We start from the raw sequence: 12,190 nt of genomic DNA, 5'->3' as shown, positions 1-12,190 counted from the left end.
CTGCACATTTTGTATGTCTCCCTTATTTAACACACCTGAACCAGATCATCAGCTCATTAGGAGAGACTCCATGAACTGAACTGAGTGTGTCAGAAGAGAGACCTACAAAATGTGCAGAGCAGTGGGTCACGAGGACTGGAATTGGGAACCACTGCTTTAGACTATGCGCTTAGATCGTTAAAATAGGGCCCTAGACCAGGTTTGAGTTGGTCAATGGCGCAGTCTATTTCAGTTGCCTCAAAATAGCAACCAAGGGGGTAATCTTTCAGAAAAAAACTGAAGCTTCCCCGGGGGCCGCCATTGATTAGCAGACCATCACCTGCTGTTAGCATTCCATTGACTCCCATTCATTTTGGCGTCACTTTGACAGCGAATAACTTTACATCTGAGGCGTTTAAAGACTCCATTTGTCCATTATTTATTTCTAAAGAAACACGAAAATGTATAAAAGGCTCCATTACCTTCTATCTTACGTTATGGCCCTGTAGATGCAGTTTTTGTAAAAATAGGCTAAGGATTGCGTCATAACCACGCGACTCTCTGTCGCACAGTAGAGAAATTACCGTATGGACAGGAGGAGAAGCTCGCGGGCAATCGGGGGGATGTGGAGGCAAAATGACAAAATAATTAATCAGAATACCTACTAAAAGTTGCTCCTGCTCCTAGCTCATGGACAGCTCCTACTCACACTCTCCGTCTCTGCAAGTTTCGGAAGGGAATGATTCAGATTTCTCTTGGCACAGCTACTAGAAGACAGACGGGTTTCTCACGTCACATCTACGTTGTCAAACTCAGTTTGAGTCTGCGCAGTAGCCTACGCTCAGCCATCAGGAAATGAGTGCTTCTAATTGACTTCACTTTTCTCCGTTGAATCCAATGGGGTCGCTGTGTCCATTTCTTTTACTGTCTATGATAGCAACGCGCCAACAATGCACCTGAACACACCTCGTTTTCAGACCAGAGCACAATGACAAAAATCGGTGTTGCCTACACCGTGTTATCCTCTTTTTAAAATTTGCACCCTGTTGACTTTAATGGGGCAAGTTTTAAACCTGCTTTTAGGCTCTTAACATCCTTGATGTGTCATTACAAGTGCACAGGTCATGTGAGTGATTCCTTCTGAGTGAACGCGGGTGAATCTGACTGCAGTAGATGTGAAAGAAATATATAAAAAATGATGTTTATTCAGCCAGCGCACATACCTGTATTTACATCCTGTTTTCGGTCAAAGTCCACAGTAGTCGATTGTCGAGTTCACGCGCGTGATCATAGGTACTAAACCTATGCGCGTGAACTCGACAATCGATTACTGTGGACTTATATATTTCTTTCACATCTACTGCAGTCAGATTCACCCGCGTTCACTCCGAAGGAATCACTCACATGACCTGTGCACTTGTAATGACACATCAAGGATGTTAAGAGGCTAAAAGCAGGTTTAAAACTTGCCCCATTGAAGTCAACAGGGTGCAAATTTTAAAAAGAGGATAACACGGTGTAGGCAACACCGATTTTTGTCGTTGTTCTCTGTACTGACAGCACTCCAAATGTACAAAATTTTTTTAAAATTGACCGGAGTTCTCCTTTAAGAGTCTATGATTTGGATCATTACTGCAGTGATTATATTTCTGCATGTTATAGCCTATGTTTGGCAACAGTTCTTCTAACCCTACTTGATGGAGTGTGTAGCTTTTCATTTCTCAAACAACCATGTAGGAAGACATATTCCAGACATATTCCAGGATAACAATGTCAAGATTCATTAAGCTCAAATTGTGAAAGAATGGTTGGGAGGAGCATGAAGAATCATTTTCACACATGATTTGGCACCTCTGAGGCCAGACCTTAAATTCATTGAAAGTCTTTGGGATGTGCTGGAGTAAACTTTACAGAGTGCTGGACTCTTGCATTGACAATACAAGATCTTGACCAATAATTAATGCACCTCTTGGTGGAAATTACATCACACAATTACATTACATCATATATATATACACAAAAATATACAAGAAATACAATAAACACACACACATTGTATTCATTGAATTTTTCATTTTAACAGGACCTGCTTCCAATAATCACTCTCCAGTATCCCATATGCAGTCTGTGTCAGAGAGGCCTGTCTCATGTTGTGCAAGTCTACTGCCCCCTTGCGGCGTCTCCGTACCACAGAACCATCAATGTATTTGCCTGCACCAGTCCACAGTGCTCTGGCAAATCAGAAAGGTAACAGCTTGTCAATTTAGATTAGGCCATTATTTTCATATCAAATGTGTTTCTTCAACTATTCCTTACGCGTCACTTACGGCGTCTGTCTCCTGCACGCGAGAGGAGAGAAGAAAACGAGTAAATGTTCATTCTTTATGTGCTTAGGAGTGTGCGATATTGTCTATGAACTATGATGATATTGTAATCATTGTTTTAACTATGTACGAGGCACTGCGAGTGCGAGCTGACATCGCGATTCTCTCATGCTTGCTTTCACTGCGTGATGTGTCAGTGCAGTTATAGTAGATGTCCCAAAATTAGTTTTTGTCTTATATTTATATCATATTATGGTGTTATATTAGAATATCACATGAACAAGAGTGCCGTTTTCCTTGGCACAATTGCAAATGTGCTATTTATTTTATACAACAGTTAAATTAACAATAAAATTAACATTGTGAGTTACTTTTTGGACACAATATTGTCAATTTTTACGCTATATCGCCGACGAGAATTTCATAATGAAGCCGTGGTCCAACAGACAGCGATGATTTTTTTTTTTTTTTTTACTGAAACCCGCGTTTTGAACGAATCATTTTAACGATTCAATGAACAATCACTTGTTTTCCGAATGAATCAGCCGTTTGAACAAATCGGTTGAATAAATTACTCCACAACTCGCATATTAAGACAGTGACTTGCCGCCACCTACTGGTGGTATCCTTTAATTAAAACGTTAAAATGGCGCAGACATTCAGTCTTTACATTTTAGTCATATTAGCCTATATATACAAACAAAAGTGTGCATTTTTTTTAAATAAAATATTATTTGAAAAAAGTTTAAATGGACCTAGAATTGCTTTTACCGTTCTTATTTCTTTATTCCATTAAATAGGCTACCTTTTAATCCTTAAAATAATCCTTTAAATAAAAAGACCACCACCAACTCAATTTAAAATAGTTGTTTTTTTATTAGAAAGTATCTGGCAACCACAGTTCCCAAAACAAAGTTCAAAGTATGGTCAGATCACGCAGTTGTGTAAATAACCGTTCGGAGCTTGTAAACGCTCATTCTGCAGCGGGACTGAGACTGACTGTACACGGCATGGCGATGAGGGTGTCTGTCGTGCTTTCACTCTGCATGCTGATCGCACTGACTCTTCAAAACACTGTGAAAGCAGAGGATGGTAAGTCAGGTTAATGTGTCATAATGAGTGCGTTTACTTGCACAACAGTACGCTAACTCTTTTCTTGTCAAGATAAGAAAACGACATTTACACAAGTTTCGAAGCAATCGTGTTTTCACGCGTTTTTTGACGACAAAAAGTAAAGCAACAATGCTGTTGTTTTAGCAAAATGGGTTTACTAAATGGGATATTCCGTTGAAAGTGCATTCACAGAAGTAGGTGTGTCGATCGGGGCTTGCAAAAATGTGTGTATGATGCATAGTTTCAGATGGAGTAACGTTACAGCATATATAAATTAAATAAATATAAATGATAATGATGATCATGATAATGAAAATTATAATAATTTTACACCTATTTAATTATGCTGCTCTCGTTTCTGTAGAATGACCCATCTTCTGTTATAAAGATGAAGATTGACATTGTTAATTAAAAAAACAAAACAAGTACATAATGTTGTAAATCCGTGAGTACAGTTTACAAACCCGTGGGAACGGATTGCGAAAGCGTGGGCACGGTTTATGAATTTGTGGGTACAGATTGCCAAAGCTGAAGGCACGGTTTACAAATCTGAGAGCGCGGATTAGGAACTCGTGGGTACGGTTTATTAATCCATGGGCAAGATTTGATAAACCGAGGGAACAGTTTAAGAATTCGTGAGTACGGTTTATAAACTGAGGGGATGGATTGTAAACTCTTTCTCCACAGGTGGCTTCCCGTGCTCCGTAGAAAATGAATTGCAAATCATACTGTGAAAAAAATGCTTTAAACTCTATCTCTCTCTTTTTTTAAAATGAATTACACAGGACCTGTCCTGCAAACCAAATCTGGGGCCCTGAAAGGATCACACATGAAAGCAAAGGGAAAGGACACAGTTGTCCATTCTTACCTGGGCATTCCGTTTGCCAAGCCACCCGTGGGTTCATTGAGACTCGCTCCACCCCAACCTGCAGAGAAATGGGTCGGAGTGAGAGATGCTACAAAACAGCCGCTCATGTGAGAATAAATCAAAGCTAATCCACCTGTAGATCAATGCATTTGCTTCAGGTCCTAGATTTTACACTGGAGATCAAGTGGTGAGACTTGTGTTACTCTGTGTCTGTCCCAGGTGTCTGCAGGATAAGCAGATAGTTGAAAACTTGGTGGGCAATTTATCTATGAATATAGAGGTTCCTGATTCAGCAGAGGACTGTCTTTACCTCAACGTCTACACACCTTCTAAACCTGGAGCTAATGACAAGTTGCCTGTAAGTGTGAATGATTTGGTTGATGTTTATGTATTTTAATATTATATGTATTTTATGCATTTTAATAGTATTTTAATGTTGCAAAAGGTTATGGTTTGGATCCATGGTGGAGGTTTGTCGATGGCCTCTGCTTCCATATTTGACGGACATGTTTTGGCTGCCTATCAAGATGTAGTTGTGGTCCTGATTCAATACAGGCTTGGCCTACTTGGATTTTTCAGGTAAAAACTAATTGTTACCAACATAAAGATCTAATAAAATCCAAAATAGTTTCAACTAAATCTAAAACATGCTAGAAATGTGCTAACAACCTTTAACTACATGATAGAAAATGAACATGCTAAAACATTAATGTAACTTCCATGAGTGCAAAGACTATATTTATAGAAAGACTATACACTCATATTACTATGAATGGGAGAAAGTTGAATGCGCAGTATTTTGGAATAAGTCCCGCCTTCTAAATAAAAGGCTGATAGATTGATAAATTGATAAAGTTATTGTCACATTTGCTGTAGAAACAGTCAGTGTTTTGAGATGCACCTTGAGACTGCACATGTGCATTGCCTGGTCTTGCCTTTAGTGCTATTTGAGCACAAGAAACGACATTTATGGGACAGTTCATGACAGATTTTGTTGCTGATTTGAAATCTTTTTAAAATACTTTAATCTTTAAAAATATTTAAAACCTTCAAACTTCAAGATTTAAAAAATGTTTCAGTCTTACAACTTACAAACCATTTTAAACATTCAGACTGAGCTTTCTCAAGCATGCATAAAAGTTTATCAACAAACTTTTCTGTGTAGTTCTAAATAATATCACTGCCAATATATTGAAGTACTTTTTCTCGTTTTACCTGCCCAGGTGTTGGAGTAACATTAAAAGATGACACATCAAACATTATAAAGGTTTAGGTTTGGTTTGCATTCAGCAGGCCATGTGTTTTTGGACTTCAGACCTGAATGGCTATAAAGTCCTACAAGTTCATGATTGTGATGCTTTAGAATCTCTGATTGTTTAGGTTAATAGTTTCAGTGCAATCGAGGTCTAAGGTCTCTTGATGGAGTTGTATGATTATATTCTGCCCTTTAGCACAGGAGATGAACATGCGCCAGGAAACTATGGTCTTCTGGACCAGGTAGCTGCCCTTCATTGGGTTCAGGAGAACATCCACAGCTTTGGGGGCGACCCTGAATTAGTGACCATCTTTGGAGAGTCTGCTGGAGGAGTCAGTGTGTCTTTACATGTAAGAAAAAATAATAATATATATATATATATGTCTGTCAGTAATGCTCTGATTTGATCCTGTCTCTATGAAGCCCCTCCTTTTAAAAAAGCAAAATGTGCTCTGATTGGTTGGCTGGACCAGTGTGCTGTGATTGGTCAACCGTTTCGAGCATGTTTGGGAAATGTCACACCCCTTACCATAACCGCGAGTTCTCTTTCGAAGGAACTCCTCGCTGTGTCAGTTGATGACGCTACGGAGACATGTCCTGCGAAACCCTGTGTGTGAAGCACGTGAGAGTGCCCAGGCATACAGAAGGGTGCCTGCATTACACGTCTTCAGCTTTTTTGTCTTCAGGAAGCCGCTTTGTTTGCATGCGGATGTGAAGATAAGAGTCTGTTGGAGCGCATTCAACTCTCGAGGGAGCTAGATACGCTCATTGCAATGCATTTGAGGTAAGAAGTTCTGTTCTTGCTTGATTCTCTTTAGAGCGATGAGAATCAAGCGTTTGCACAGAGCACGTTCGTCTTTTGAGGGAGTTGAATGCATTCATTCTGAAGCTTTTGCTGTGAGAAGCTCCACCCTTGCTTGACTCTCTCTTGAGGTATGAGAGTTGAGAGTCTGCACTTCGTCGTTCGGATCCCATTGCTGCCGAGGGCGGGATTGATCATGGGCAGAGCCGTCGCATAGGCTGTGCGAACTGTGCAACCGCACAGGGCCTCGCGCCACTAGGGGGCCTCGCAATCCTGCTGATTTTTTTTTTATTTTTGGGAAAAAAAATTGTTTTGTTTTTTTTGTCCCCACCACTTTTTAAAACATCTCGCGGCACGAATGTACAAATTCTACAAATAAATAAAACATCTCCAGTTAACTGGCAGAGTATTCATTTCGTTCGTTTTTTTTAATAAGAGACGATCTAGCGCTGACATGTGTTTTTTAAATCAAGGGATCAAAGTGGTCGTTGCCGCTCGCGCACACTGTCTTCACTAGGACGCGCGCTTCAATCAGTTCCGGATACTCAAAACATAATGCACACAAACGTGTCCATGCTTGATATACAACCACTAATGAACATAATCGGTTTTGATGAAAAAAAAAAAACTATATGAGTGCGGATTCGAACCTAAAATCTCTGGCACGCTAGACGAAAGTTCTACCTCTGGACCATTCAGATACACATCTATGAAATAGCCGGATGTAGGTATTCACACGAAAATTCTCGAGCTGACTTGATGTAAAGCCACTCGTTGCACAGTTGATTTTTTTTCCCTCTGAAATAAATAGCAAAAAGTCATAGCTGACACTATGCATAATTATGCTGTATTATTCTACTTGATAAAAACGTATTGCAGCGAGATTATGCGTGCAATAGAACTAACGTTAAAACAGCTACGTCCGTTTGACTGTTATTCATGCGCAATTGAGCATCCACATCAATGAGCAGGGCCTCGCATTTCAAGTTCGCACAGGGCCTCGCACCCCACCTGCGACGGCACTGATCATGGGGGATGTAGGTGGAGCATGGGAAGGAGTCTGACAGGAGCTTCTCCTGCTAGCTCTGTTGTTCTCATGTCGGTTCAGGAAGCCCCTCTGCGGGCGCTTCTGACCTGGCTGAGAGCATTTTAATGTGGCGTGTCTAGTTGTGAGGAATTCCATGCGGAGAGAGAGTTGAGGCAGGTGTTATTAATAATACGCCTCCTCCGCTGCCCCACATATAAGTCTGTGTGCCTTTTATTTCTCCCAGATCTTCTCATTGAGTTGTCGAGATCATGGAGGAATCTGGTTCAGCTCGTATAGTGTGTCCCGTGTAGGTAAACTTTTCACGTGAGGAAGGGACTGTGCATTGGTCATTAAGTGGTTGCTATAATTGCTACAGAGAGGCATCTGTGACAAGGAAAATTAGAAAAACTTTCTTATTGATGCTCTGATGTCACACTCTGACCTCTACGGACTGCCGGTGAGGCGGTAGTAGAGAAGTTACAAAGGCGAAGTCTCAGTCAGCAGCTTTCAGGAGATATATCCCTCGCTGGGGGTCTGTGAGGGTTGAAGGAGTAGTCATTACCCCTCTCTCCCTAGGCTCCCCCCATTCAGTTTACGCTGATTTTGGGGTCTGCCTTCATGGTCCTGCAGGTGTTTTTTCTATGGAGGAATTAAAGAGGTCTATCGCCCTCTCCAGCTTTTTAGGCTTGGAGATTAGAGCGGGTGCAGTTGATCTCTGCTCGCTTCTCTAGGAGAACCCTGCTTAATGCTTACATCCTGCTTTTGCAGGGGCTTAAGCACAGAGTATGGACTAACGTTAAGAGCGTGAGTCGTGATGAGATGATGCAATCCACTATCTTATCTGGTCCAGAGCAATGCCTGTTGTTCAGTATGTTCCTCTGGAGCTTAGGTCCAGAGGATAGACTGATGTTAAGTGAAAGTGTGAAGCTGCAGTGAGATGAGGTGATTTGCTTTCTTATCTGGTCCAGAGCAATGCCGTTGTTCAGCATGCTCCTCTGTAATATCTACTGAGGGCCGCTGAAGGTGTTGGTCATGGTGAGATAATGCAACTCCTTCACTTTTAAAGGATGCCCTCCCTCCAGCTGGGGGTGTAATGCAGAATGTGGCCACAAGGGGAGAGGAGATTTGATGGGTTTAAAAGCTGGTGTTTTTATAACACTTCCATCAGTTCCTCCTCCAGTGTATTCAGCTGGGAGGTGTTCGTGTAAACATTTTTCGTGAGGATGGGCAGAGGTGATATTGCCGTATAGCACTCTTCCTTGGTGAACTCGCTGGGATAATAGCATCTGTTGAGTTGAGCTTGAGTGATTTGAAGTAGGATTGAGCTCCTGAGCAGGGTGAGGACAAGTAGAGCTTGACAGCTGAGATTGAGTATGGAAAATTCCACTTTCTTACTTGTTGTCCTCCCCAAATTGTCATATTGGGTTTGAAGCAGGATTATGCTCCTTGTGAATGGGTTGATCCCTGTCCCCAGGCTACTCTAAGGTTGCAGTGGGGCTTTGAGTGGTTGGATCACGGTTTGCAAACCATTTTCTATTGCTTCTTCAGCCTATTAGTCTGGTTTATCTTGGAAGCTGAGGAATTCTTTCTTTGCATGCTCCCTTCGGTACATTGCTTCCCTTTAGGCTTGTTCAGTCCTGGTAGGGTTATATGTAGAGTTGCTGTGAGCAACACTGTATTTCATCTATCGCCTGGTTCAGCTGCTAGATGTAGTGCTATGGATTTAGCTGAGGTTATGTTTATAGTCTCCCCTGTTAATTCTGCTCTGGCTCTGGGCTGTCCTGCTGCTGTGGCTCAGACTGGTTTAATACAAGAGTTCACATTTCAGAAAAAGCTGAGCATGGATGCTTTGGGTTTTTTCCTGGAGTCTATAACACTGAGCTTCTAGGTAGCATGGCTGTGGTGTTACAGGATGTGTCTAATTTGGTTGCTGGTAATTAGGTTTCTCTGGGTCGAGGCCCATCAAGTATTTCAGTGCTTAAAGGGTTAGTTCACCCAAAAATGAAAATTATGTCATTAATGACTCACCCTCATGTCGTTCCAAGCCCGTAAGACCTCCGTTCATCTTCGGAACACAGTTTAAGATATTTTAGATTTAGTCCGAGAGCTTTCTGTCCCTCCATTGAAAATGTATGTACGGTATACTGTCCATGTCCAGAAAGGTAATAAAGATATCATCAAAGTAGTCCATGTGACATCAGTGAGACAGTTAGAATTTTTTGAAGCATCGAAAATACATTTTGGTCCAAAAATAACAAAAACCACGACTTTATTCAGCATTGTATTCTCTTCCGGTTCTGTTGTCAATCCGCGTTCACGACTCCGCAGTGACGCTGCTGACGTAAGACGCTGCTGACATGCACACTTGCGCACCATTTTAAAAAATATAGCAATACCAAAATACAAACAATGTAGAATAGCTTGAATACAGCGTGCGTCTCCCTCAGACTGTAAACGAAGCTCGGGCGCACCAGATAACACGTCAGCAGCGTCTTACGTCAGCAGCGTCACTGCGGAGTCGTGAACGCGGATTGACAACAGGACCGGAAGAGAATACAATGCTGAATAAAGTCGTAGTTTTTGTTATTTTTGGACCAAAATGTATTTTCGATGCTTCAAAAAATTCTAACTAACCCACTGATGTCACATGGACTACTTTGATGATATCTTTATTACCTTTCTGGACATGGACAGTATGCCGTACATACATTTTCAATGGAGGGACAGAAAGCTCTGACTAAATCTAAAATATCTTAAACTGTGTTCAGAAGATGAACGGAGGTCTTACGGGCTTGGAACGACATGAGGGTGAGTCATTAATGACATAATTTTCATTTTTGGGTGAACTAACCCTTTAAGCCTGAGAAGGTTGTGCTTGGTGACCTTCACAGCCCATAGGCAGGCATTGGTCCGCATGGTGTAGTGCAGTGGTCACCAACCTGGCACTTCATTCACGATAGAGTCGGGGTGGAGTTATGAGGTTTGACTGACACATTGAGAAGCCAATGCAGTTACAAGGTTTAGTCACAAGCTCTTTCTAACACTTTTCATTGGTTACATATTCGCAAAACCCATAAGGCTGATATTCCAGTAAGACTCTCAAGTATTTTTCAGTAAAAAAATTAGCATTATGTCATTGAACCATAACATTTCCACAAAAATAATTCACAGGTTCTTTCACCATTATCTGCAAACCTCTTCCATCATGCTATCGCAGAGAGCGGTACAGCAGCAATGGATGCTCTCATGAGCCCAAACCCTCTTGCATTAGCTCAGGTCAGTTACACCTGTTCAATTTCTAAACAAATTCATTTTGAACTTTCTGTAGTCAAAATGAAATAAATTTAATGTAAATATCACTTGTTTCTCTCTAGGCTGTAGGAAATATATCTGGCTGTGATATTTCCAGCACAAAGACGATCGTTGACTGTGTGAGGCAGCTGACAGAAGAAGACATCTTGACAATTGCTAAGGTCTGTCTGTCCAAATACTAGTCTTTCTTACTGAATCTCTGTGAACACTCATACATTTATGCAAACAGTCCATCTATGCACTAAACGGTGTGTTGTCTTTTGAAACAGGAGCATCCGGAGTTTCTTTTTGGAGTGACAGTAGATGGCCAGTTCCTTCCAAAACCTGCAGCAGATCTTCTTCAATCCCACCAGTTTAATAAAGTGCCTCTGATCACCGGAATCACTAATGATGAGTGTGGATATATGCTGCCAAATGTAAAGACAGACTTCTTCACTTTTAAAATGTGTAAAAATACAAACACGAGATTTGTTTTTCCAAAAATTAGAACTTCAGTCAGTATTTTACAGTATATTCACATTTAGCAAATGTTTTTCCATAGTTCTTTTCAACGCCTGAATGGACAGATGGGATGGACATAGAGCAGATCGTGCCGTTTTTGACCTTGTTTAATCATGCTGTAAGAGAGTTGTATCTTCAATTATATATATATAGTCCACCAAAGCCAAACTATTTCAAAAGTTGTTACGATTGAAATATATTAAATTATAAATTATATTATTAATTTAATAACAACTTTTGAAATAGTTTGGTTTGGTGGACTAGATCTGTTACACTGCTGCTTTTGAGTATTGCTGCTGCTGCAGAGCAAGAATGGACTTGCAACTGTCCATAGATCTAGGCAGGTGGAGCTGGTGGAGGTGGAGGGTTTTAGAGGAACTCTGATAGTAAGCTGCAAGACTAACCTATATGGTTTGTAATTTAAAAGTCCTTTAAACATTTTTAATAATATCTATTTTTATCCCCTTTAGCTTCAAGATCAGTCAATTCTTGAGCTTGTTTTAAATGAGTATCTGGGCACATCCACTGACAGGATCAAAATCCGAGATGGTTTTCGAGAGATGTTAGGAGACTCTTTGTTCAACATCCCAGCTCGCAAAGTAGCGAATTTCCACAGAGGTGAGAGTTTGTTCAATGCGCTGTAGAAGTATGACTGTGTTAAATTTGTAGAATGCTGTTTCAGTGATACACAACAATAATTATCAATTTCGTCTATTTCTAGATGCTGGTGCACCAGTATACGTGTATGAATTCCAGCAGCCTCCCAGTATACTTCAAAAGAAAAGACCCAGTTTTGTTGGAAGTGACCATGGAGATGAAATTGTATTTGTTTTTGGTTTTTGCTTTGCAGATGGACTTATAAAGCTGGAAGGTACAACCCCAATAATATTAGAAAATATAACAAATAGATTTAGTGTTTTAGAAGTACAGTCACACTAGCGAACTTTCACAAAATTCCACAGAAAAATGGTCCATTGTCAGCAGTGTAGCGATGTATGAAGCACAGCTC

General features: G+C 40.8%; 1 protein-coding gene across 1 annotated transcript in view; it reads left to right on the top strand.

Moving 5' to 3' along the window:
- Positions 1 to 3,216: 3,216 nt before the first annotated feature.
- ces2b (carboxylesterase 2b) overlaps positions 3,217 to 12,190 on the top strand; it is a 67,123-nt gene continuing 58,149 nt past the window's right edge. The window contains exons 1-11 of the mRNA XM_084397039.1: positions 3,217 to 3,395; positions 4,202 to 4,391; positions 4,504 to 4,642; positions 4,730 to 4,863; positions 5,736 to 5,889; positions 10,540 to 10,644; positions 10,743 to 10,841; positions 10,950 to 11,096; positions 11,222 to 11,299; positions 11,652 to 11,799; positions 11,903 to 12,052. Of these exons, the coding sequence (XP_084253165.1) occupies positions 3,227 to 3,395; positions 4,202 to 4,391; positions 4,504 to 4,642; positions 4,730 to 4,863; positions 5,736 to 5,889; positions 10,540 to 10,644; positions 10,743 to 10,841; positions 10,950 to 11,096; positions 11,222 to 11,299; positions 11,652 to 11,799; positions 11,903 to 12,052 (1,513 nt within the window). The 5' untranslated portion in view covers positions 3,217 to 3,226. The remainder of the gene's footprint in view (positions 3,396 to 4,201; positions 4,392 to 4,503; positions 4,643 to 4,729; positions 4,864 to 5,735; positions 5,890 to 10,539; positions 10,645 to 10,742; positions 10,842 to 10,949; positions 11,097 to 11,221; positions 11,300 to 11,651; positions 11,800 to 11,902; positions 12,053 to 12,190) is intronic.

This window comes from Rutilus rutilus (assembly GCF_951802725.1).
Source record: "Rutilus rutilus genome assembly, chromosome: 23".
NCBI classification, from domain to species: Eukaryota; Metazoa; Chordata; class Actinopteri; order Cypriniformes; family Leuciscidae; genus Rutilus; species Rutilus rutilus.
Note: the sequence above shows the minus strand (reverse complement) of the source record. Positions and strands in the feature narration are given on the sequence as shown.